Consider the following 25,705-nt stretch of genomic DNA (forward strand, 5'->3'; position numbering starts at 1 on the left):
AGCACAATGGCGTTGGGCACACCGTCCTGCTGGGATGCTTACCCACTCACGCTGGTGGCTTTGCTGTGAGGCTACACGCAAGGTGTGGGTTGTTTTCTTTTCCAAGGACTCGTGTCAATGTATTTCTGTATGTCACTTCTCTGTTCACGGTGCCATCTGTGTTGTGAGGCTAGCAAGGAGCTAGACATCAGTGGAATGAGAATATAACACTGAAGAGTGAGAACAGTTAAATAGGTTAATGGAACCTGTCTTGTAACCATACATCTCCTTGGCGTTCAGGCAGTCACCTTTCCATTGATTCAGTTTCGCTGTCCTGCTTTTGCTGAGCCAAGGCCCAGACTTACAGATTGTCATTCCCCAGGAAAATACTGAAGGGATGTAAAAATAATGAGTAACTGAGGTAAAATCCAAGAGGGGAAGCCATGCCATTTCTATCCAAGTAAGCTGTCGGTTAACTGGATCGATATTTATCCAACACCCTTTAAACTTTCCCACAAGACAGTCCCCGAACAACTCTCATTTGAGTTAAGCAAATCAGTACAACAACACGACAGCAGCAGGAAGCCAGAACTGGAAATATTTAAAACCACCTGAAAAAGGATGAGAAATTACAAAGTCAGAAAGGCTTCACCATATAAGAGAGAGGATTTAGCAAAAATTTGCTGCTGTTTTTATGTTGCCCATTTGCTAGTGAAGTACTTAGAGTTTGTGTTTATGAGTGACTCAGACAAGACAGAACTGGACTTTCCCAAGATTTTTCTTCAGTTATTTTTTTGGTTGTTTTTGTTTGTTTGTTGTTGTTGTTTGTTTTGTTTTTTGCTTTTGAATAGCATCTGCTGTAACAGCCAGATACTGAGAAACCGAGAGAAGAGTAAGCGTCTATGACGGACCTGTCAGTGGGTCTAATAACTTCAAGCACTTTGAGTGCTGTATTTCAAAAGCTTGGGGTGAGGTTAGTTAAGCTGCTTGATAGGATTTTGCAAATTAGGTAGCTGGGAGGAATGATTTACCCAAAAGTTTGGTTTTGTTTTCTTAGGCTCCAGAAAATACTGTGCTACACCTAGCTGCCTCATTAGGCCCTGAACAGCTCACGAAATCCGGCCTTTAACACTCTGTTATTCTGCAGCGTAATTATTTTTTGAATGGCATCTGCCCAGAGGATCTGGATGCTGGCTAGTGTTCCGTTCTTTGGCTCTTTCTCATTGCCCACTACCTTCTCCTCCATAAAACAGCCCCTGAATGACTCCTGAATTATACATCCACTATGTAAATTTTTAAAGCCATTTTTGAGGACTTTTAAAATATTTTAACCCATTTGCCTACTACCTCTCCAGTGACATAATGAGTGCATCTGAGTATCCTGAACTACCGGGTACGTTTTTTTAAATGTGACTCATCTCTTTCTTTTTATACTGTGACCTCCTTGAAAAATATGGTTCTCTTTAAATACCGTACCCTGTGTGGCTTCTGTAGTTTCTCAACTTCAAAAGTCTGTTTGTTTTGTAACTTGTGCCAATTCTTTAGTTAGTGATTGATATGAAAAAGTCAACTCAGAAACAAAACAATTGATCCTACTTTAATTTTACCTGTGGACTACTCCAGAAGCAAATGAAAAGCCCGCGTGGAAAGCATGACAAGCGTATGCTTATTCTTGTTTATTTTGCAGGTAACCACAGACATGTACCAGGTTTTAGCAGCCAACAACTACCAGCTGGAATATCGAGGGGTCATTAAGGTCAAAGGCAAAGGAGAAATGACCACCTACTTTCTAAATGAAGGGCCTCCGGTCAGTTAGCACCAATTGCAGCATCGCTCAGAGATGGAATTTGCATTACAGATCGTAAACCGGAGAAGAATCACTTTTCGGCAGTGAATCTTACAGATGCAACGCAGTTGAAATTTCACACAGTGACTCTAGAGCTGGTGTCAGCAAACTCTTTGGCCACCTATCATGAAATGCAATCAAAAGAAACCATCTTCAATTTGTTCCTGGCTGAGTGCTAAATCAACCAAAGATGCGTACTACGGCGTTCACAGATAAGACAAGAATTTGGAAATTTTAAAAAAGGCTGCTACCACAGGATGATACAAGAAGCTATTTAAGTATTTATTGATGCAACACAACATTTACTTGGTTGAAGGAATGTATGATTCACTACAAAGCATTATTTTGGAATGGATTTGCACTGCCATAATGTTTCCATCCCATACTGCCAGCTATTTGAAGTGTACCACTGTGCTTTTATTAGCTGTTTTGAATGGGCTTTCAAAATTGATACCCACCATTGCAACACACAAAAAGGCCTTTTAGAATGGCATCATTAATGTTTTAGTGTGAAAAGACGTTATAGCTCTGGCCTTCTCTTTCCCCTTCTTTTACATGGCTAAATGACTGCTCTTTTGAGTGGAGCTGGCACATCTTGCGAAGGGGAAGATCAAGATAAAGAAAGATGGATCTACAAACATATTTATTAAAAAGTCTTCTGTGCTCTTCTTTGGTATATATCAGTTTACATGGGAAAGACTAGATGTAAACAAGAGACGTTGGGGGGGGAAGGGAACTCCCCTGAAATTTGTTGTGTTTTTTTTTTGTATTTTTTATTTTGTAATATTGAAAACATGGAGATCTAACAGAAATACCAAATTCTATATTTTGTAAATTATATATAAATTAGAAGGCAGGCTGTCCACACCAAGGTGTGTTGGGAGGTGTATATAACCTGTTAGACTTTTGTGTAGTTTTTTGTGCATAATACTCTGAACACAGACTTGGCAGTTTTCAGATTATCACTATACAATCAAACAACAACAGGTGAGTTTCCAGGCTGGATCAGATGCATTTTAAAAAGAAAATCCAGAAAAATCTACAACCCCAAAGAGGGAGAAAAAAAAAGATAATCACACAGTTGTTCAATGCAGCATTCATATAGAGGGTGGCATCTTAACAAATGGAAACAGGACCTACTAATTTTAGCTAATGAGATGGTATCTGTCAAGCAAGTTAAAAAGCTCTAAGCAAATCTTCTAATTAACTGTAACAGGAACTCTTATAAGAAAAAAAAGAAAAAAGATTATTTGAACTTTTCTTTAAAAAAAAAAAAGCATTTTTCAGAGCTGGATTAATAGAATCCTGACGATATGAGAGTTGTCTGATATTGTAACTGCCATTTGACATTACAAAAAACTATGTACTGCAGCATCAAGTTGACTTTCCTGTAGTGAGCACTTACTTAAACTGAGTCACATATTTTCAGTTTTGAGGAGTTAGGCGATCTCCAAAAAGAGGTTTTGATGGCAAATGTGTGTATGAGGTGACCGACCTTAAAATACAGTGCCATTGATATCGTGTTGGACATCTTTATCACTAGCGGGGGTTTATGAATAGTTCACTGTTACCATTTATGTACCTTTTTTAGCTATTAAAGAAGAATCCCTTGATATTTTATTAAAAAAGAAAAGAATTTAAAAACTATATTTTTTATATTCTATGAGGGGAGAGTTTTGATATTGAATTTGGCTAGCACTAAAAGTGACTCCAATCTTTTGACGTTTAATAAAGTTCTTTTCCACTCTTCTCAGGGCAGAATTATTGTAGTACTAACAGCTTAATGATTGCACTGTGGTGGTAATTTATTTTTTTCCTACTTGACAACAAGAACAAGTGAAAATCCATGGGCCTGTCTTAATTAATTTGCCATATTGCTAAGCATAACCCTAGCATTGAGCCATTTAAGCACGAGCTTAAATGGCATCGCCCCTTGCCTTCCCCCCTCCACTAGGAAACATCTCTGAAAAGTATAGTATATTGACTTCTGTAAAACTGCCAAGTCTGCCCTTGTACTATACTTTTGCTCCTTTACATCCCTCCTGGTTTGCAAAATACTTAAGTTGCAGCACGCCATTTCGCATTTCTTCCCCATTCCACCCCTTTTATTCCCTCACTGAGTTCCATTACCTCCCTGCCACAAATTCATTTTTAGGTTTGCTTTCTGCTTTATGAAAGTCTGCAGTCTTCTTAACTTTTGATTCATCTTATGAAGTTGTGTTGTCAATGAAATTTCAAGTCCCCAGTATCTCTAGCTGTGATTGTTGACAGTGTGTCATGATCATTTCAAGGGGTATTCACACACTCTTTACTCTGGATCTTGCAAAAATGGATACAGTTATGATTTCCCATGGAAATTGAAATCTATTTAAGTAATTTAACTATATTAAACACTGTTTCACTGGTAAAGTGTCTCTGTTTTATTTTAGATGCAGCTGGCTAGTGAGGAGAGCAGGTGGAAGTTGTGTAGATACACCCAGTTTGCACACAGAAAGTCAGCTCTTGGCTAGCACTGGATGCCCACTAGGACCACAGCGGTACTACGCAGAACCCAGTTACAGCTCCTCAAGCTCTCACCTGCATAGTGAACACCCCCAGCTTCCATCTCATGAATGTCTGCTGTGTACCTGCTTATTTTGAAACATCAGCCTCAGGACACCTGACAAATCCACACTGTAGCACCAGGGATAGCTGAGGGGAAAAAAAAAAAAAACAAAACAGCAATTTTGTGTGCTCCTGAGGATAGTAGCACTTCTGGTTTGAGCATACGTGGAGGGGGCTAAAAAGAGCATTCAAAATTGGCTTAGGACAAAAATCCCCAAGTCTGCCAGCTAAACCTAAAAGCACTGCTTGGACTGGGGAGGGGGACATACCAGAGAGCTAGCTTAGGATGCAGGCTGGAAAGGGCCAATTTTGCAGATACTTGCTAAAAACAAACCGAAACAAACAAATTTCCATTCTCTTGACCCTTTCTGTTACGAGTTTTTCAACTGACGGAGACACAGCACCTTACTCAGGGGAGGCAGAGCAGCTTTTTCTGCCACCTGGCAGCCAGCGGGCAGGTGGCTTCCTGCAGAGAGAGTTATGGTTTCCTTTTTGTCCCTGAGCACCTCACCATCCCCTTTCGTCCCGCTTTCCCCCGGAGCTCTGCTTTCAGTGCGGTGGGCAGGCCCTGCTGGACCTGCTGGGTCCAGCCGAGAGCTGACAGCAGAGCAGAGAGCAAGGCGGCCTTGAGGCCCGGCAGCAGCTGGCCCCAGACCGTGCTGTAAACGCATTTCCAGACACAAACACCTACTGCCACCTATTGGTAACAAACCCGTGCAGCCTCAGCCAGGTGGCAGCTTACAGATAAGCTGCATTTTTGCCTATAGATGAGCAAAATTAATCGCTGGTTTGGCCAGGTGGCGTGTTGCCATCCAACCCACACGCCCACAGCAGAGCGGACAGCAGGCAGCAGTCAGGCCCCTGCCAGGTGCTCTGATGCTGCTCCTCATCATGAGGGCGCCACTGAAAGGCCCACGTGAGGCCTCCCAGCCGAACCTCAAACTCCTTTCACCCTGCAGCACAGCCCCAGAGCCCAAGTTCCCACAGAAACCACTGCTCACACACACTTGGTGCTCTCCTGCCCTTGGAGGGACCACTGCCATTGGATTGGAAATGAAATAGGGGCTGAGGGACACCCCGCCTCTCCGGCCCTGCTCAGGCAGGGGCCTTGCGCCTGAGGGACAGGAGAGGACAACAGGAACCGGGCATCCAGTGGCACGCAGGGGGCTCTGCTTCCACTAAATTCCACAGAAAAGTCAACCACCAGCAGCCTTGTGCGATTCAAACTAAAATCACGTTGCTCAAGACAGCATTCACTGCCCATAAATTCATCTCTACAAGTCTAACTCTCGCATCTGGTCATACCAGCAGGGAAGCGCTGAACTAGACGGTTCTCCGAATGCTGGATTTTTACAAGCAAACAGGAAACCCTGGGAATTTTCACAGTTTCACCTCTAACCTGGTCTGGCACATCTTGTTTCTCATCCTATGCAAAATTTCAGCAAGTCCTGATATTACCGTCACGCTAAAGCCCTGTTTTTAGCACATAGTAATATCAAGTGATGAAGAACAGCCGTCTTTACCAAACACACACTAACCTGTCATTGTGAGGAGGGATTTTTATCAGTGCCGTAAAAACAAGCACAGAAACAAAGACACAACTGTCCTCTGCTGCACCAACAGCTGCATTTGTTCATTTTACCTGCTAGTCAGCGGTTAGCTTAATGCCAGCGTACCCAGAATGGAAGCGTGCCTCCACACGTTGCGGAAAGCCTTCAGTCCTCAAAAAGGCATCTTCAGAAACAGGAGGAAGAGAAGGAGTCTCAGAATACAAACAAGATTACCTGCTGACATATAAACCAAAAGTGATACAACGGAAAAGCCTTCGTCTGCACAACAGCAGGAGTTGAAAGCGAAGCAGTACTTCAGGGGTTCAAAAAAATAGCTCCCCTGCCTATTGAGCAGGGCAAAGTGAAAGGACAGTCAGGACTCTTCTAGACTTTGTGAGCAAGATAAAGTCTGTTTTTATACCTAAAAGTAAATATTCATAATTTTCATTGACTTAAAATGGTGAAGGACTGCTTTTCACCTTTTCTGGTGACCAGCATTCATGAAGGTGCATTAAAAGGGAAGGCAAGCAAACCTCCCTGTGCTAAGCAAAGGCTGATTTCTGTTCTTTTGGATCTTTAAGGTATTTGTGGTTTAAACATCCCTAAGACTTGTATGCTTGCATCCATACCTCCTCTTTGTCTCTTCCCCACTTTCCTGGTTCCCAAAACAGTATCAGGCCACGTTCACAAATGCGTTTTTTTCCACTAGCTCAAAGTGGGAGGAAAGAGGCTTAGCTGCAAAGCACATTTTCTGCAACACCAATTCTGGAGGCAGCACACCCGGGTATCTTCATGGTCTTGCTCTCAAACACCAGTCTCAGAAACAAGACATTATGAAGAACATAATACAACTTCTCCCGTTCACTTTGGATTACAATTTCATTCTCTATTTCTTCTTAGTTTTACCTTATTTTCTTGACTAAAACTACCTCTTGAAGAACTCTAGCTTCTTTCTTCTTGGTCACAATCTGACGAAATAGCTTACTGAAGCACACACCACATTTTGATACAAAGTACCCCAGGAAACTTGTCTGGAGCAACACTTCGGGGCACAGCAAAACTCCGCCAGTCCCCAAATCTGACACACAAGCAGCATGACAACCTCCTAAAGCCTTTTTTTTTTTTTCCTTCTTCTTTTTCTCAAGATTTGAGAGAATCCTCACATTACTCCAGGTCACACAGAAACCCACCTATAACCATCTATTTGTGTATTATAGGGCATCACAAATAACCATCATCTAACTGCCACAAATAAGGCCAACGTAACCGATGCCGGTAGTATACTGCTGCTGTTCTGTGTTGTAAATGTTAGGTGTTTGCTGTTTGTTCACAAACTTCAGGAGTGTATGATGGTTCTTTTGAACACACGTCTCTCTCAAAGAGGTTCTATCCCAGCACAAAACAGCCTAAAGCCAGAAAATAATAAACAATATTCCCGTTAGTTTTTTTAATTTAAACTAATCAGACTGATTTATTATTTTCCTGTCAGCACTTGTTTATTTGAGGTTTCAGCTAATCATTCACCCATTTCTAAAAGTATATAAAAAGAACAACAGTCCAACAAGTACAAGTTGCTCCAATTTACTCACCAGTCCATTTCCTTTCAACCTTTCCGCAGTTCAAACAGAGGAAGTGTGCGAAAGTCCTGGGTTAAGTGGCAGAACTTTCTGGACAATTACTAAAAAGAAACGCTGCCCACACAGATCACTTTCAAACGATAATTAATAGAAAATCATGGTGAAAAAATGTGCAAGTATTTATGCCACTAGATGGAGGGCCACAGGTGCCAAAAAGCTGATCCCCAGAAACAAGGAGTTTCAGGTTATGTCTTAATTAAGAAAACATTCATGCATATGTCAATGTGAAACAAAACATTCCCAAATGTAGTAGCTTACATATTCCAAATCTCGTTTGTTAATATGCAATAGCTTTTTTTTTTTAATTAATTTACCCTATCCTCTACTGCCTCACAAAGGCAAAACTGATTTTGGAACTGAAGAGCTTACATGATATGCAGGACACATACTCTATACATTCCTTCCATTGACATACTTCTGAGTGAAGCGTTTTCATGCCACCAGTGAAATTCACCGATCTCAGTCTCTCTGCAACATATATTTCACTGCATGATATGACCCTCTTTATCCTCCAGTTCTGTATTCTTTTGTGTCCTTGGTTGTTCTTTAAAAAAAAAAAAAAAAAGTTTAACCACCAAGTGAAAAATGTCCACAGGCATCTTACATTGCTTTATTAAAAAAAAAAAAAGAAAAAAAGAAAAAGGAACAAAACCAAAAAGCGCCATCCAGACAGCTTCTTCTTTTGGAGAACAGCTTTACATTCCTGAGAGTATCTGTTGGAACAAGACTGCCTCTAAGTGTTCCAGGACTTGTCAGACATTGTAATCAGGGGACTTTCCCTGTGGTTGTCGCAGTCGAATTTGTAACGTAGAAAATGCTCCCACAGTCACATGAAAGAAGAGCTGCCACAGGTTGCGCAGTTCATACAGGTACATGTTACACAGGCAAATTAGCCCAAAAGTCAGGAAAGATTTGGCATTCCTCCAGCCCGTGTAATACACAAACAGGTAACACTGTCAGGAGGAAAGAAGAAACCATATTACTGCATGGAAAACAACTTCTACCACCAAAATGTCTCTGGTCATTAAGAAATGAAAAACAAAGTAAAACCCTAAATTAAACATGTAAGAACAGCGTCAATTTGGAAGGGTGAAAGTACCTGACATCAACAACGATTCTCTCATAATAATTGATTAAAAGCTGCAATAACGAGTGGCCCACAATAAAGGGAAGTGGATGTTCCTGGCAAACGCTGGTCAAAAATACACTCTTTGATCCACCTGAGCAACAGAGAAGCAGCAAGAGCCAGTGTTAAATCCTCTTCAGATGAAGGAGCGGGGAGAACAGGGAAAACACCAGGGCCCTGCAACGGGGAATACTCAGCACAAGGCAATCCCCCAGCTGCAAACCCAGCATCCTGCCAGAGTTAATCAGAGGGATTAACTGGTGGATGCAGACAAGTCCACACACATCCACTGCCCTTCCTCGGGTGGTACAAAACCGATCACGTTTTGAGAGAAATGCGTAACAACTCTACTTAACTCTACTGTGTTTAAAGTGTCCGTTTCTGCACACTGTGGTGTAATACGGAACATCTGGACTGCCCCCGGTTTCCTACCCTTTACCTTCTTACTACTGCAAGAGGAGATCTGCTCAAGTCTCTTGCCTCAGTTTTCTTTTCATCTCTAAAAGGACAGAGCTGTCCTGTACTTTCTTGTGGATATTACTTTTACTTCTCCTATTATTCAAACGACTTCCTTTTGACCTCCACTAAAAAAAAAAAGTTTGCCCCCTCTGGATTCTAGCAATTTCCATCTGCCAAAGAAAGCTTTTACTGTGCTTCCAGGTAGATAACATCACTTGGGCTTACTTTGTAATCCAAATCTGCTCCCAGAGAGTATATAACTATTCTCACACAAATTTTTAACAGCATTCATCATCAGACTATGTAAGTGTTCTTCTTAAGCATTTGCTATCTTTTATTAGTGTTGGAGAAATTCTACTTAACTTATTTTAATATTTTATGTTCCTCAGAAAATGTCAAGGCATTGAACACTTTCAGCCAAACGATACAATTTACTGGGGTTACTTTATGGAAAACCTGCAGACGTGAAATGTAAGCACAAAATACAAGATAGGAGAACGAGATAGTGGGAAGTGGCTGAAAGATTTGAAAATAAAGAGATGCACGATAATGTATGAAGTAGAGGAAAATTACTGCTTGTAGTGACTAGGTATTACTGTATTTACTTCAAACCCTTCCAAATAAAAGGAGCAGTAAAGCATTTGGTCAGATGGTTAGATCCACTTAAACTAGGAAAATATTGCTTTAAGGAAACAATATAATCTCCATTGCTTGAAAGTTCTGCAGACAAACTACACTGTATCACTCAATCAACTAACTGAAAAGAAATGTCAGCAACAGAAAGTGTATTGTATGAGTCTACAGTATGATATTTTATGATTGATGCATTAAAATAGAGCAGAAATTATTTTGATAACCACTCTATTCAAGTATCCGTGACATTTAGGAAAACACCATGACATTTATGCATGACTGAGCGATGTTTCTAAACGAGTGAATTATGCAAGCACAAGAACGCACCTGGTACAAACAAGCCGCTGTTCCAAGAAAAAATGCAATAACATAGCTGAAATCTTCACCTTCGTTCTGTGAAAGTGAAACAAAAAGCAATCACAGCTGTTTTCCAATGTTTCATTGAACATATACCAAACACATACAGCATGAAAGTTATTCATTATTACATGCTAAAATAGTCTTACAGAGAGGTTTACAAGAATCCCTATAATAGGCTAATCCAAAGAAATTAGCACTCATCATTGCTTATTTATCTCTAATAAACCACTGCGATCTGGAACCTGATTTGAAATCATGAAAATGTTTATTCACAGCAGATAACTAACACTGAGATTTTCAGAAGCCTTAGAAGAATCCTAGCTCTAACACTGGAGACTTACCTTCTGCAGATGACTCTGAAAATTAACTGCCTTTAATATCAACTTTGTAGAACTGTGCCTTCCTGCAGCTTCACAAAATGGAAACAAAGCAAAAGGGAAACAAACTGGCCACTAGGGTGTGGTAAAATTCTACACAGAAAATAATGCAGGCACCTTTGCCTCAGTGGAAATGAGAGAAAACAAAACATAAATTTATCAGATTATTAGAAAATTCAGTTTTCTTGAAGGAAATTATGGAAAAAGTTATTTGAAGTGATAGAACCTTCCATTGTGTGTTTAAAAAAAAATCGACAACATTATTTCCAACTTACTCAAACAGGTTGCTTTTCAGTTCCTTTATAGCTAAGCAGAATAAACCTACACACTCTGTGATATTCTAACTGCATTTCAAACAAATACATGCAACAGTCAAAAACTTTCCCAGGCCAACAATGGGTACTCATGCCAAAGTCCCCCCTTGCCAGCAGATTTCACTTTGGGAAGAAGGCAATCCATTTCGGAGCTACAACTTGTTACTGCTCGGCGTGTTCAGTGTGAAGCATTTCTGTTTACAATGCTGACTAGAGAAAAGTGGGTATGTCTGCACCTCAAACTTACCGGCACAACGCAGTACATTCCTAAGCCACACACACGTGCAATGGCAGTGAGGCAGAGATACTTGCTGCAGTATAGCTACACATCATCACAGAGTTTTTCTAACACCTAAGTAAAATACTGATTATAAAGGGAACAGTAATTCAGGAGAGAAGTTTTTGAATGACTTTTCAGAAGAAGTTTAATTAATCATATTTTGGATTATTTCTATTTTAGAAAAACCCATAAGATATAAAGTAAGCTTTATGGATTTTTGGTGTGCATCATTTGTCAGAAAGAAGGAAAAAAACTCTTCCATCTGTACTGCCATCTATTACCTCCAGATGCAACAGCATACAGCATAAAATGAATTGACTGCCCTATCATCAGTCAAACGCATTAATCTAACATCTGCATACCCTTCTGCAGCTGATTTTTTTTTTTTTTTAAGAACAAAAACCAAGTTATAGAACCATGAAAGAAAATCGCAGAATTCTGTTCAGTATTATTCTTACAAGAGGGTACTTTAAATTCTATCCCATTTATAAACTGAGAAAAACGTGCTAACAGAAAATCATAACTAGGAATAATGTAAAGATATGTTCACTATTTCTTTCTTTTTTTTTTTTTTTTGAAAAAATAGAAGCCTTCACATGGAATGCTTTCATTAACCTTGCTCTACTATTCATTAGTCTTCAGGAGATGCTGAGACATCAAAGAATAATTTTTATTAAATCTTTACACATTTTAATAACTATGTAAACTACTGGAATAAAGGTCATCTTCTTTACCCTTCTTCCATACAAATTCCATTAGCTAGCAAACCCACTGCAGTCCTCGTGTTTTATACAAAAACACTATCTGTTGGCCAAGGAGGAAGATTTCCCTTCTCTTTCTGAAAACCTTCATGGAATTTTTAGTTTCTACAGCCATCAGCACAACAGCATAAACCTGTTTAATGTTAAGTAAATCTTTTTCATAGTAACATACACAAGCATTCTGTGCATAGAAAGAAACTGAAGGTCTATAGGGAGGGTAAGAGCAGAGTTCAGGTAAGTAAATAAATGTTTGAAGGTTAGGGGTGGTACTTTTGTGGGTTTTTTTTATTTTGTGTTGTTTGGAAACAAGAAATCACCCAACAGTTTCTCTCACGCTGATCCTTTCAGAACAGAGTGAAATAAGCACTCTGTCTAAGAAGGTTTATTAAGAACAAATAAGCAGAAAGAAAAGTATTTCTAAAAAAGGATTTTCCTAAATCTCTTTAAAGATCCCTTCTCCACAGACCTTTCCAAACATGTGGCCAGATTTTCAACAGTTCCCATCATTTTTCAGAACTGTTTTTAAATAATATCTATTAAGATTGTTTCATATCCTGGCATAACTTTAGAGAAAACAGCAAGATGTTCACATAATCACTGCTGCCAAGGTACCTAGGGAGGCAGTTGGACACCCACCTTCCACTGCTTTTGCAACTCGCAGCCTTAACGAATGATGCATCAGTCTCAAGAAGGATACCTAGATTATACGCAGGAAGAGTTTCACTAATAAAGGTCTGACCTCACAGACAGTATTTGTGAAAATAAAACCGGCAAGACTCAGCTCATATAGCAAGCACTTCTAAGATAATAGTATAACTATGATGATGCAGAACTCCTGAATTCATAAACATGATACAATACCTGCAGGAGACTTTCTATGGCATGAAAGCCACGAATTAAGTTCAAAGCCCCACATAACAGACTAAGTACAAATGAGACGATCCCTGGCAGAGTGACAGGTTCCAGACGCTGATGAGGAGCTGCAAATCGAAAGATCAAAAAAAGATATCAGAAGTCAAAGCAATATCTGAAGAAATACAGAAAGATATCAAATCTCATTTTTTCCAGTGTCTTCTATTTCAAGAGGTAACTGAAGCAAACCCCAAAACAAAATTTTGTTTCTTAAAGAAGAAACATTTTAAATATATCAACACCAAGTTTGGAAAGGAATTAAAGCATGTTTTTCATCAATGCATAACTGTCTTATTACATTTAATCTAACTCAATACATCCAATTTATTCAGTAGGGTCCTGAAAGCTGCTTAAACACACCAGAAAATCAATGGCAAATGATGCACTTGCTGGTGAAATTTGTCCACAATTAGTAGCCAGGTAATAAGTCACATACTTAAGAGCTCCTCTCACAACCTCCATTTTTCTTAACACTAATGCATTAGAAGAATTATCAAGACTTATTTAGATTGCTCACTGAATGGAACACTATGAGGTAAAGCCTATTACATTCCCCTAACTTAAAAAAAAAAAAAAATACAGCCAATGAGTACTACCAAAGAAGACTGCTCTGAAACTACAGCTAATACCAATCTCACATCCTTGTACAGACCTTCCAGATACTGCTTAGAAGTCTCTCACACAATATGTTAAAATTAAAAACATACTTTCTTTGCACAGCAACTCCTTCAGGCTTATCTCGGGTCACAGGAACATAACAGTTGCTTATGTTGCTCATTACTGTCCCTTTCCATAATTAATAACGGAGCGAAAATATGAAAAAACAATGCAAAACTCTAAACAGTCCAAGCAACAATGGGAAAACAACAGGACTACTGAACCATACTTAAATTGCTCTGTTCAAATCAACGAAGTGTAAAGATGTGAACAATGTCGTTAATGAACCGTAACATTAATAGAGAGGGAGGTGTCAATCCTGGCTGTATGCACTGAACAGATCCAGGAAAAAGGCTTTCCAGTTTATGAAGTTACAGAAACTAAACAAACAAAAAAAAAATGACAAAAGCTATTTCACACTGATAAGTAGGCGGGGCTGTCCGATTACCAGTGTGCAGTAACTTAAAAATAAAACAAAATGAGTTCAGTTAGCTCATTTGTGCTGTATTTAATAATGAACTTAGGGGAATACTACTAGGAACAATCACTCCGTTACAGTTATCTATGGTATGTGCATACCATTCAGCAAAGGAGAAACTTTCAAGTCTAGCCAGCAGAGTGGGTAGTAAATATCCAGAGAGAGTTCTTTTCAAGGATGGAAAGAAGCAATGACAGTGAAGAATTACACAAGTATTAGCAGACTTGCTAAAAAGACAGTCACATTCAAGACACTGTTATTCAATAGCATCTAAAATTTGAAGATCTGAAGGAGGAGGAAAGTGCAAACCTCTCATAATGCACAGCCCATGGATGGTGAGTTTCTACAGTAATTCAAGGAAGGGAGTGGATAACTGAACAGAGAGATGCATGGCAAGGAACAAACCTTTCAAAACAGCACGCAATAGATGATTAAAGGTACGTACGGTACTGCTTAAAAGATTCTACTCCTGTAAACAATTTAAATATCTTCACACTTTTCTTTTCCTAATTTTCCAGAATCTCTAGTACTCTTAAATAGTAAATATTGAAATTTAAGTTATTTCTACACTGTTTAATAGCACCTAGAATTCTCAGGATCAAGGCCCTGGCAGTACAGATAGGGCACCCTAGCAATTCTGTTTCTCATTTTTAGTAGAAAGTAGTTTTCAGTCTTCTGAAGGAATCCTTAGGAATAAGCAATGTAATTAGGCTGATACCGCAGTAAAGAGATCCTATTAAAAATATATACCTGCACAAAATTAAGCTGATTTCTTATATGAAAGACTTTAGCAAATGTTTAGCTTTATAATTGCAATTTCCACCCTGACACTGTAAAGTGAGTGGCATTGGTATGTGCCTGCGCAGGGTAAGCAAGGATTTGGGAAGTTTCAAGTTTTCTGGCATGCTGGGAAACATCTAAATGTGGGCCTCAAACTGATTCAGAGCATTCACTTAATACTACAAACCTTAAACCCTGCTAAAGTTTTACCCCAGTTAAAAACCACACAATGCCACATGCACCTCCGACATGTGGTAAATTAAAGTTTAAAAAAAAAATTCAAGACCACTGAAATGAATGCGAAAAGTTTACATGAAATTGCTATCACTGACCTCATACACACAGCACTTATTTTAGAGGATAGTTCTTTTAGACACCACAGCTCTTTGGAACTTCACCTTCACAGATGCTTCCTAAAGCAATGCCCCTCTCTCCAGCTGCTCTCTAACTCATAGCACTACGCTCTTTGTCACTGGATCTCACTGGGCAGAAACAATCAAAATTTTGATAAATATTAAGAGGTCAAAAAAAAAAAAAAGAAGAGGATTATGTTAAGTGCTCATCTTGTTTTGCCTATTTTCATGTGGTTATTTTTCCCTTCAATAACCTGTCCATTGAATAGGCCCTTTTTATGCTTTAAGAACACCACACAATGAAAAACTTTTTTTTTTAAAGAAATAATGTCAAAAGAAAGATTAATTCTAGCACTCTGCATCTGTGACATTTAAGGATACAAATATGAAAGTCTGAAACTTACCTGCAGATATTTTACCAGTCCCCTTATACTCTGCGGCAGATAGATGTGCAAACCCATTAGCTGAGCCAAGTTCTGACAGGGAAATTTGATAAGGTGGCCTCAGTTTGATTTCTGTCTGCATGTCAGCAAGATTCATCTTTGTTGACAAAGAACGTGTGTTGTTGTATCTCTGTTTGGTCCTCTGAATGAAATTATCTGTGTAAAATTTAAAATAAAAGTTATAACCCTATGGACCTTGGTTAATTAAGTAATCTTAAACCATGCAGCTTTATGTACTACATACTTCACAAATTTAAATACACTGTTTGAAATGATTACATTTAGCTTGGAACGTTCTAATACCATTTCTGTTTTGTGACTAATATATCATGTGCTACTTTATTCTGCAGTCAAAAAATCAAGCTGTAGAAATCTAATTACTTAATAACTGTGAATAAACTAATGACTTTTCACTGCATAAGACTGAATGAACTGCTAATACGATGGATTTACTGCACTTATTCTGGCTTTTCTGATAGGTTAGTAAATATCCTTATGAAAAAAAATCAACTGCATTAAAGTATAAACTTACTTTGGCATGAAATGTGACTGCAAAATATTCAGGCTGAGAAAATATATCATCATACTATACAAATATAAAGATTGCAGTAGACCTATGTTCTATATTAACAGCTAGTAAAACAAAGGCATACAAAAAGGATTGAAAGAAATATTTATAAGGAAGACAATGTCATACAAAAATTGTTAACAATGGACTGACTGAATTACAGGAACTAACTAAACTGAGTCATTTCCTTTATATTAGTTTTATATATATTATAATTTCCTCTACAACTGCAGTTTGTTTTAGTCTAACGCATTTTATAAGAATACTTAAAATAACTGTGTAGTATTAAAGCAACAGATATTAATAGAATCCATAACAGCTGTTATCTGGTATACACGAGATTAGCTGTATTTGGAGCTTGCGTAACAGAGGACTAAATGCCTCAGTATATCCTAAGACAAATAAAAATCTCTCCCTTTCATGTACTGAACAAAAACTACAGCACACCTAAGAGCCAACATGAAATTGCAGTATTTTACTTGAGAAACTAATGGAGCTCAATGTCTTCACAGGTTACGTATTTCAACAGGTATGAAGTCAAACTGCTCCATGTATTATTAACTAGGTGAAGCCAAACTCCAGATTTGGTCACACAAGGCTTAAACAAAAACCTACCTGAATAAACAGAAAGACTATAAACAAGTTCGGATAAAACTCTAGTAGCCTAATTCAATGCCCAAAGAAGTATATTTTTATTGACCCTAATGGGAGTTAATTAAGATTCTAAATCCACCTGAAGTACAGCTGTAAACTGCCTCGCATAGTTTTGTTTTGTGTACATTAAGTTGCACATCTATTTAAATATTCATTTATCTTAGTATGAGAACAGACATGAAAGGAAATCAGATCTTTACCAAACTCTATAAAACAGTATGGTCTGACAGCAGTATTTGTCTTCATCATGTTGTAGGTAGTGATGAACTCTTTCTGAAGCTCATCCAGGAAGCAGAAAGCCAGGACACTGGGATAATTTTCAGTGCACAACATCATGTAACTTACTCCCAGAGAACTGATAAAACTGTAATTGAGAAAAAAAAAATAATCAAAATTTCAAATTTAAATCTGGGTAACACAGCTTCACTAGTCTGATCTTGTATTCTGTAATCAGAAAAGCAAAAAACTGTTGTGGGGTAGCAAAGAATTAATGCTTACTGAAAAGTCAAATGGTATTCTAGTAGAAAATTAATTTAGTTTTAGTCAAAAAGCAAAAGCTTATCTTCAGAGAGCAGGGAGGGGCAGGTGGTTCTTGTTAAAATACGTTAGGACGACACAAAACTGATCCAAAAAGTAACAAACACCTCATTCTCCAGAGAGAGCAAGGATGACCAGAGATGGCAAATACAAATTCAGAATTTAATACACATAAGCCTATTGCATTTAGGCAATTCATTAGACTTCACTTTTTCATGACACATATTCAAATTTCTTCAAGATCTTGACATATAAGACTTACACTATTAAAAATACACAAAGGTAAGTCATAAAAACCTCTTGATTAAGCCTTATGTCTCATTCTCCAAAGTTTTTTTTAATCTAGTCAGTTTACAAGCCAGCTACAGGTGAGGCTTAAAAAGATTAACTATTGACTTTCTTCAATAGCAGTTCCACATTTTACAGGTAATTAAAGGAATGATGCAACACATTAATGTATTACAAGACATATTTACTTTTTGTTCCTTACTTATACAAAGAGAACCTACATTTGCCCTGTGTTTGTACGTGCAATGTGGAAGTATAACAGAAATTCAGAGCAGTACTGATACTACGTACACATTTTGTAATGTCTTTACTCGTGTTTACAGAATGATCGTTTGACATGATGTTTAAACAAGAAAACGCAGATGATAGTTGGGAACTTATTTTTAAAATAAATCAAGTGTTCAGCCTTAGAAACCTCAACTCATCTTAAAACATCAAAACAACAAATGGAAATAACTAGAAGTTACCATTCAACAGCCAGGTAAAACACACGGCTATTGACCATGTTTTCTTGTAATAAGCACTGAAAGACTAGCTGACAAGAATACAGAAAACATTAATTTCAAGCATGAAAATCAAATTTAAAAGTCTACTAAAACAAAAGGATGCACAATTTCTTGCAAGTGATCCGTCAGCAAACTTTGAAACTGCTTTTCCAAGAATGCTCTTGCACTGACACAAGGAATCAAAGAAACATTGACTGGCAAGGTTTAGTCTGTGCTGGCCCTGATCCTGAGCAACGCAGGACACTCACACATACATATGGGATACGACAGACACTTGCATCTCACATGGGAGATGAAGAAGGCTGAGGAGAAAACCTTCTAGGACCACGGAAAGGTGGGAGAACAAGATGAATAGTTTGTCTGAGAATAGAAAATCACGGCATGTTTTTAACCAAACTCACATCAACGTATTTATTTAGATTCAGACTCCACATGCTGCCAGTCGGGATAAAAAACTGTTGACACAACCAAGGCGTGAAAAGATAGGAAGACACAAAAAGTAAGACGCACAACTCGTTGCCTCTACTGAGAGCACAGTATGAAATAATTATCATGTTACGCTTCTTTTTTAGGTTATGTTTTCTCCGAAATCAACAGAAATTCTGAAGTTACAACAGAAGCGCCGTAGGGCCTAATTCCATAACAACATACACGAGGTTTCAAAAATACTGGGTTATAAATGTATTTGGGTAATTTTTAAATTTGTGTAGACTAAAAAGAGAAAACAAATACTAGTTGAACTAGCATGAAGAAGAGCAAGTCTGACGATTTGCATGTGAAAAACAATTTTGAAATTAATAAAAATGCTTCTAGTAGGTCAACAACTTCAGTATTTATAAAAATGTTGTCTATTTCAAACTAGAATTTTCACTGAAGTATGGCTAGGCTTCAATCTCTCTACAAATTCTCAATTTTTAACTTCTGATACACAACTACTGCCAAGAATTACTCTTACTTTGATTAATCATTTCTATCGTACAACTGTTAACTTTAAACTACAGACAGATATAAACACAGATATTACAAATACATAAAAGAGAAGTCTTACTTTATATTATAGTGCCCAGTTTTCAAAGTACATCTATCAGGAAGCTGAGAAAGTTTCTTTGAGAGCATTTTAAAATACTTTCTACATTCTTGCACTCCTGTGCTTTGATCATAATCAGTAGATGCAGACAGTGGGAGTCCATCCCTCACACGGACCACAGAGGCAGATAAAATCATAGACATTGCCAACAGAGTTAATGACAACCTAAACAAAATAAATAAAATAAACTTAGAAATACAGTTGAATCAGAATTGAAGTAAAACTAAAAGCAAAGGAGTTAACTGTGATTAACCAACCTGTGCCAACTGTATACTGGCTGAAGCCTAAAATGGGACACATGGATAATTTTCAAACTTAACTCAGATTGAAGCCCTAACAAAATAGGATCCATTAGTCTATGTGAAACACAAAGTAGCAGCAAATTTAGTGTCACATTTTCAAATATGTATTTTTTAATCTGAATTACCATAAATCCTGGGTGATACACTATTATTTAGCCTTAGCACTACTGTACTTACATTCTTCATGATGTCTTTTTTTTAATTATTTTTTTTTGTTTTTAAACGAGACAGCAATTACATGCAAACAAACAAGAACAATAACTGGAGAGGAAAAACATTTACTACAAAGAAATGCCAAATGGAAAATTTATCCAGCTCCTGATCAAGTAACAGTGTTGACGTTCTTTCAGTGAAACTGTATTACTGCTTAAGTATTTTGACAAACACAGACTTCGGCAACTTTTATACTATCAAATAAGAAATCAAGGAATCCAGACAGCATGAAACGTAATCCAGCTCTCCTAAATTACAACAGAATTTCTTAAACATGAGATGTTTCATTTTTATCTGGTTCTCTCTCTTTAAATCTGCAAAATGTGTCTATCAGTATTACACAAATACTGGGCAGGTTGAAACGGCACTTGCAAAGCCTATGTGCTTTTCCAGTATTTATCATTCTCAAAGCATAACAAATAAAGCTTTGTGAAACCTAGCCTCCTAAAGAAAAAAAAAGTGTATTTAAACATTTCCCACACAAAAGGCGAAAAATTCTAGCAAGCATTTAACAGCATAAACACCTAGCCTGTAGACAGTCTTTCAAGACAGAAGACACATTTAAAACTTTCAAGTTCTTCAAATCTTATGTTAAAACAAAACACCCAAAAATTTAGCAAGACAAGCTCTATGCAGATTATTTTAAGAGGCTGATTACTCTGACAAGTGGGCGAACTGCTAGAATCTATATGAAGCCAACTGCAAACACTTCCTTACACAACTTCTAACACTGCTCTACTGACTCCTACCACTTACTACACCTATCATTTCAGAAATTATGAAAAAAATAGTTTTTGCCTCCCTCAGATGATGCTCCTGAAGTTTCATATAGTCATAAAATGAAACGGAAAACAGATTTATGAATACAGCTGAAATATGCTTTAGCGCACAATATTGACATGTTTATAGCACCTTTCAAACCATGACATTAACGGCGCTTTACAAGCCCCAGCAACTCAAGGACTGTATTCTGAAACTTAGGAATCCAACTTTTCCCCAAATAGCACTGCCTCTTCGTAAAAGAAAGGAAATAGCTGTTTTTCCCCTGAACTCTCCCCTCTCCAATTTCCCACCCCCCAAAGGTTATACATAGGGATACTTACTAAATAATAATTGATAGTCCGTTTTTTCAAGTACATTTACAGCTCAGAAAGACACACGTACTAATTCCATGTTGTAATTTCTGATTTAAGAAACTCAGCTTAATCAGCAAACTTCAACCTGCTCTGAGATGCAACAAGTCTGCTGAGTAAGTTCGAAACGAACACCCTTCTGGTTCTACTTCCACAGCATATCAGCCTCCCACCAAATTCGTAACAGCGGCACAAGTCACCATTGCCTGTAGTCTTCTGAGTGCCTTTGGGCTTTTATAAGGTATGCTTGTCTTTCCCCATATCCCTAGAGAACTCCCTGTTGTACATAACGCTTTGATCAGCAGGATAACCAACAAAAAGCAGCCAACCAGAAGACACAACACCTTCAGGACTTCCTAGAGGTAAGCATTCTGGAAATTTGGGGCCCAGTTCTGGGAGGGACTTCTGGGAGCTACATCAATATAAACATAAGAACAGTAACGTGAGAGCAAAGTTTAGAATTCCCCTCCTTAACTTACTTGCACAAAATGGAATTTCATGAATCTGCATTTCCTCTGATGAAGCAAGTAACTTCATTAGCACCTAACATGAAGAAAGGAACATAACTCCATGTCCTATTTCAGGAACAGGTAGCGAGTATGACAGCACTGCAGAAGAATCTCGGAATCCTGTTGCCTGCTCTCAGAAGGAAAAATATTGTTCTGGTCACTTCTTAAATGATCTCGATCATTATAGTTCATGTTGAGCTATCTGATGAGATAAGAACAAACAGAAAAAAAAATAATGAATATATTTACTGCCTAACAACATTTTTAAGCTCTTTTTGTGAGGTCATACTTACAGGAAAGGCCTGAACACACCCCGAGGAGATTATTCGGATGTACTCAAGCGACAAAAAAAAATTAAACAGAATAACAGAAATATTTAAGTGTTTCTACATTCCTTAAGAGAAGCTAGGGAATCTCCATTACTTTAGCCATTTACAATGGGAACAAACATGTATCCATTTGCAGAGTATGCTACTAACTTAAATAATGTAGCCTTTTAACTCTGAAGCCTACGATTCACCTCATACACTAAGTTTAATAAATTTATAATCCACCTCAGTTAGAAACCCAAACACTTTAGGAAGGTAACACCACACAGCCATACCTATATTTCCACAGCATTCGGATTCTCAGTGCTCAGTCTAACATGAGTTGTTTCACAGTTAGGGACAAGGCAAGTGTCACTATCAACCGGATATACACATGGGCAACAATGCGAATGATAAAGACCACTTCAGACCCTTTTCCCATAAATATTTGCATAAATCTAGAATAAAAATAGTTACTTTCTTCAGAACTCACATTTAGAGAAATTACTCTTTTAGAGAAGACAGGCCACCATTAAAACCTGCCAGATCTCTTCATGTACTATGAAATCACACAAGGGAAAAATGGTGTCTAACACCAACAGATAACCTGCTTCTGTTACTGTCATTTAAAAAAAACATGCAGTGAAAAGATATACTTCTTTCTCAGCCTCCTTAAAGCAGAATCAGAAAGGTACCCAAGAAATGAAGTTACTAGAAGTATTATTTTGGTTTCAAGATCACATGTATGTACAGAGGTATGTAGTACATACACTGTAACACAACATTCAGCCTCACTTGAAAATGCATTCACATAGAAGAAAAGCTTACCAAATCTTCAAAAAGAAAAAATTACTCATTTCTCAAAACAACAGCACTTCAAACAAGGCAGCAAGAGATAAACTGACACGGAGTTTGAAGAAAGAGTTTTAAAGATATGGGATTGGTTTTAGAACTAAATTTAAATGGGTTTTTAGTCATCTATTCAAAACTGCAGGTATGAACTCACCCTAACATTACAAATTCCATAGTTTTTCCTCAAAAAAAAAAAAGCCTATACCCTTTGAACACTTGAATATTACACTTCCACCACCACAAACGGCCTATAAATCCGTCACAGGTACGGAGAAATGAAGAGGGACTGGGTTTGCTACCATGTTCTGTGCAAGAACTGAGCGAACGAGCAGTGCTGGGCTCACAGGTAACCTACACGGTTCTCCACAAAACATGCAGTTAGCCAGAGGAACTGCTCGCCGCAGAACACTGCTGATGCCAAAATGCTATGCAAATTCAAGAGGCAACTGGAAAAGTTCACAACTACACAGGTTATTGAAACTAAGTCACTTCCCCTTGGATGGGGAGATTTTGAGACCCAGACAATGAATGATAGGGAGAGTTTGGTACAGAAGCATCCCTCTGTGCTTGTCCTGTTCTTACCTTTCCCTGTGTGCATCTGCTTCTGGCCAGTCTACTGATTTGCCCTCACACCAACACTCAACGGCCCTTCCTGCAAATGGAAATTGGCAGAACTCAGGAAAAAGAAAAACATGGAGAAACCTAGCCCCACGCAGAAAGGAGAGAAGCCGACTGGCCTGCCTGGTGCTGTTCCACCCTCTCCAGAACAGTCCAATATAACACACGTCAGCCTCCACTGCTCTCACAAACAGGAGCTGCCACGTGTGGCTGCAGCTTCATTTCTTCCCATGAGACGGATGATGGAAAACAGAGCCTGTCTTACCATGACTTTTTTTAAAGAGAGATGCAATTATTATCTAATTTATTTGTGTGTCATGGTGGCACTTGGTCCCGAGGCAGCATCTGTAAAAGCCTTAGGAAGAGTATATATAGCAGTACTGCTAATAAATTGAGCTTCCAATTAATGATCTGATAATAATTGCCTTACACTTATCCGAGGTCTCCTTGTAACTTCTTAGGAGAAGGCGGTCACCTCCATTTGATCTAAAAATCAGCCCAGATCCACAGATACCCCACAGACACTGCAGGCAGCCCTCGAGCCACAGCAAGCCCCTCCTGCCCTGACAGCCCCCAGCACCCCCACAACCGAGGCGCTTCTTGCCAGCACGCCGCCTCCCGCGACACCTACCCCCGCACCACACAACCGGGCACGGTCCCCGCGTTTCCTCCAGGCCCTCAGGGCAGCCCCGGGCACCTCACGGGCGGCAGCCTTCACCCCCCCAGCACCCAGCCCGCCTAACGACACCCACCGCGACCGGCCCCCGCCACCTCAACCCAGCCTGGCCGGGCAGCGGAGGGCCGCGGGGTCCAGGGAAGCCGGGCCGGGCCTTACCGGGCCGGGCCGGGCCGCACCAGGCCCCGCAGGCCCCGAGCAGGCCCCGTTGCCTAGCAACAGCGGCAGGCCCCGCGGGCAGCCTCACCGGAGCGCCGTGGCGGCGGCCGCTGCCGCGCTGCACGCCGGGTACCGGCCACGTCCGCCGGCGGCCGGAGCGCCGCTCACGTGACGCCCGCGCGGCCCCGCCATTGCTCCGCGGCCGCGGCTCCCCGGGGCGGGGCTGGGGGCGTTGCCACGGCGACGCGCCGGGGCCGGGCCCGGGCCTGCGCGGGGTGGATGGGGCCTGGGGCGGCCCCGCCTGGCGGGGGCTGGCCCTGCACGGGGCGGGCGTGGGGTCTGCGAGATGGCGAGAAGCCCGAACCGTTCTGGGGCTGCGTTGTGCTGTTCGCGTGTCGCCGTGCAATAAAGCCTTGGTTTCCACTCAGTTTCATAAAGGCTTGTGGGACGTGGCACTGCTTGGCACTGTGTGGTTCGTGGGGTGCGCCCTCCCAGCGGAGTGGCTGACGTGCCTGCGGGGCAGGGAGAAGCGACACAGGTGTCACCAGCTCTCCTTTTGCGCATTCCCAGTCAAATAACAGTCAAATGACTCTGAATGACGATACGAAAATGGAAAATCCCACTGCCAATCCTAAAGTGAGACTCCTATTTTAAAGCTTTCCTCACCAACACAAGAACATTTTTCTCCATTACTCGTTATCGTTACTGTTTCCCTGCCGTACCATGCAGTTTTAGTCTGCCAACTCAGATCTCCAGGGAAAGCAGCCTGTTTCTTTGCTAACACCCTTTAATTTCCCCATCCGCTGCTGGCTGAGCTGTACAAGTGGCTGCAGCACTGCATAGTGCCAGGTATAGGCACCGTGCCTCACGCTCTGGGCTTTCTGGTTCTGCTCAGCCTCACTCCGGAGCAAGGTGGCCAGCAGGGCAGCACCAAAACACACAAACGCTCTCCAAATTCAAGTCTGCCTTCTCTAGGCAGCGTCACTTGTAAGTGGACACCCACAGCAACCCCAGGTGCCAGTGCTGTGGTAAAACCATCTCTCGCCCCGGCCTTGAGGCAGGAGGTGTGAGCCCGGTGCCCAGTGCGGTGGTAAAATGGCTCCGTGAGCAGCCTGCCATACACTGCTTGTGCTGCAACTTATTTGAAGTTAGTATCTTGGCCTGCCAGGAAGAAACTGTGTCCCTGCTGGGCTTCTGTAGAGCTGAGCACAGGAACATCTCAATCCTGACTGAGGAGGCGCAACTGAAGTGTATGTTAGGAAGATAATACACTAATCTAAATAATTTCTAGAGTCCTTATCCTGTACAAACAGAGTGCAGAGCATTACAAGCTGCTACACAATTCAACAGGGTATGATAGCATCTACCAAATGCTGAGAAGTAGTGATTGCTTAATTAGAGGCAGCCTAAAGGTCTGTGATAAGTGCATACGTGTGTCATTTTAGTATTTCTAGTTCTTGTGAACGGTTTATCTTTCAACCCTAAAATTCTCCTGACCATTTGTAAATGCTTTGAAGGCAAAATGACAAGCATTTTACATTTATACAAAAAGAACTTGAAAAATTATATACACATCTATTAGTTAATACTTACACATTCCTAGGGGAAAAAAAAAAAAAAGGTAATGTTCTTTATTTTCAGGTGAACCTGGCCCCAGGAGGTTCAACAAATTTCACAAGGTCACTGAGGGAGGCAGTGGCAGTCAGAAGTGAAGTTACAGCTCGAGTGCTTCCAGCTCTCACAGTG

At 39.8% G+C, this 25,705-nt stretch overlaps 2 protein-coding genes across 7 annotated transcripts in view; one reads left to right on the plus strand and one right to left on the minus strand.

Annotated features, from left to right (window-relative positions):
* Positions 1-8,258, plus strand: part of ADCY5 (adenylate cyclase 5) — a 221,050-nt gene extending 212,792 nt beyond the window's left edge. For both annotated transcript variants that reach the window (XM_080601109.1, XM_080601110.1), the window contains exon 21: positions 1,667-8,258. In XM_080601109.1, coding sequence (XP_080457235.1) covers positions 1,667-1,795 — 129 coding nt within the window. In that variant the 3' untranslated portion in view covers positions 1,796-8,258. The remainder of the gene's footprint in view (positions 1-1,666) is intronic.
* On the minus strand, positions 7,450-24,191 carry SEC22A (SEC22 homolog A, vesicle trafficking protein). 5 transcript variants are annotated; one of them, XM_080601111.1, is made up of 9 exons: positions 24,048-24,191; positions 23,089-23,158; positions 21,317-21,548; positions 19,151-19,354; positions 16,972-17,135; positions 15,511-15,705; positions 12,788-12,906; positions 10,162-10,227; positions 7,450-8,569 (listed from the first exon to the last, which is right to left on the minus strand). In XM_080601111.1, the coding sequence occupies exons 4-9, from the start codon at positions 19,330-19,332 to the stop codon at positions 8,369-8,371; spliced, it is 927 nt and encodes a 308-aa protein (XP_080457237.1). In that variant the 5' UTR covers positions 19,333-19,354; positions 21,317-21,548; positions 23,089-23,158; positions 24,048-24,191; the 3' UTR covers positions 7,450-8,368. The 5 variants fall into 5 exon arrangements, with proteins under 5 accessions (XP_080457237.1, XP_080457238.1, XP_080457240.1 ...); XM_080601112.1 differs by having other exon boundaries at positions 23,960-24,089; XM_080601114.1 differs by having other exon boundaries at positions 23,877-24,078.
* Positions 24,192-25,705: the final 1,514 nt, after the last annotated feature.

The sequence above is a fragment of the Anser brachyrhynchus genome, assembly GCF_964034855.1.
Source record: "Anser brachyrhynchus genome assembly, chromosome: 7".
In the NCBI taxonomy this organism is placed as follows: Eukaryota; Metazoa; Chordata; class Aves; order Anseriformes; family Anatidae; genus Anser; species Anser brachyrhynchus.

Coding starts and splice junctions, on each gene's coding strand:
- SEC22A (XM_080601111.1), bottom strand. CDS start 19,332: ATGTCTATGATTTTATCTGCCTCTGTGGTCCGTGTGAGGGATGGACTC. Junction 12,907..15,510: donor GACTGGTAAAATATCTGCAG/GTAAGTTTCAGA, acceptor TTCGATTTGCAG/CTCCTCATCAGCGTCTGGAA. Junction 8,570..10,161: donor CAGCGGCTTGTTTGTACCAG/GTGCGTTCTTGT, acceptor TCCTCCTGACAG/TGTTACCTGTTTGTGTATTA.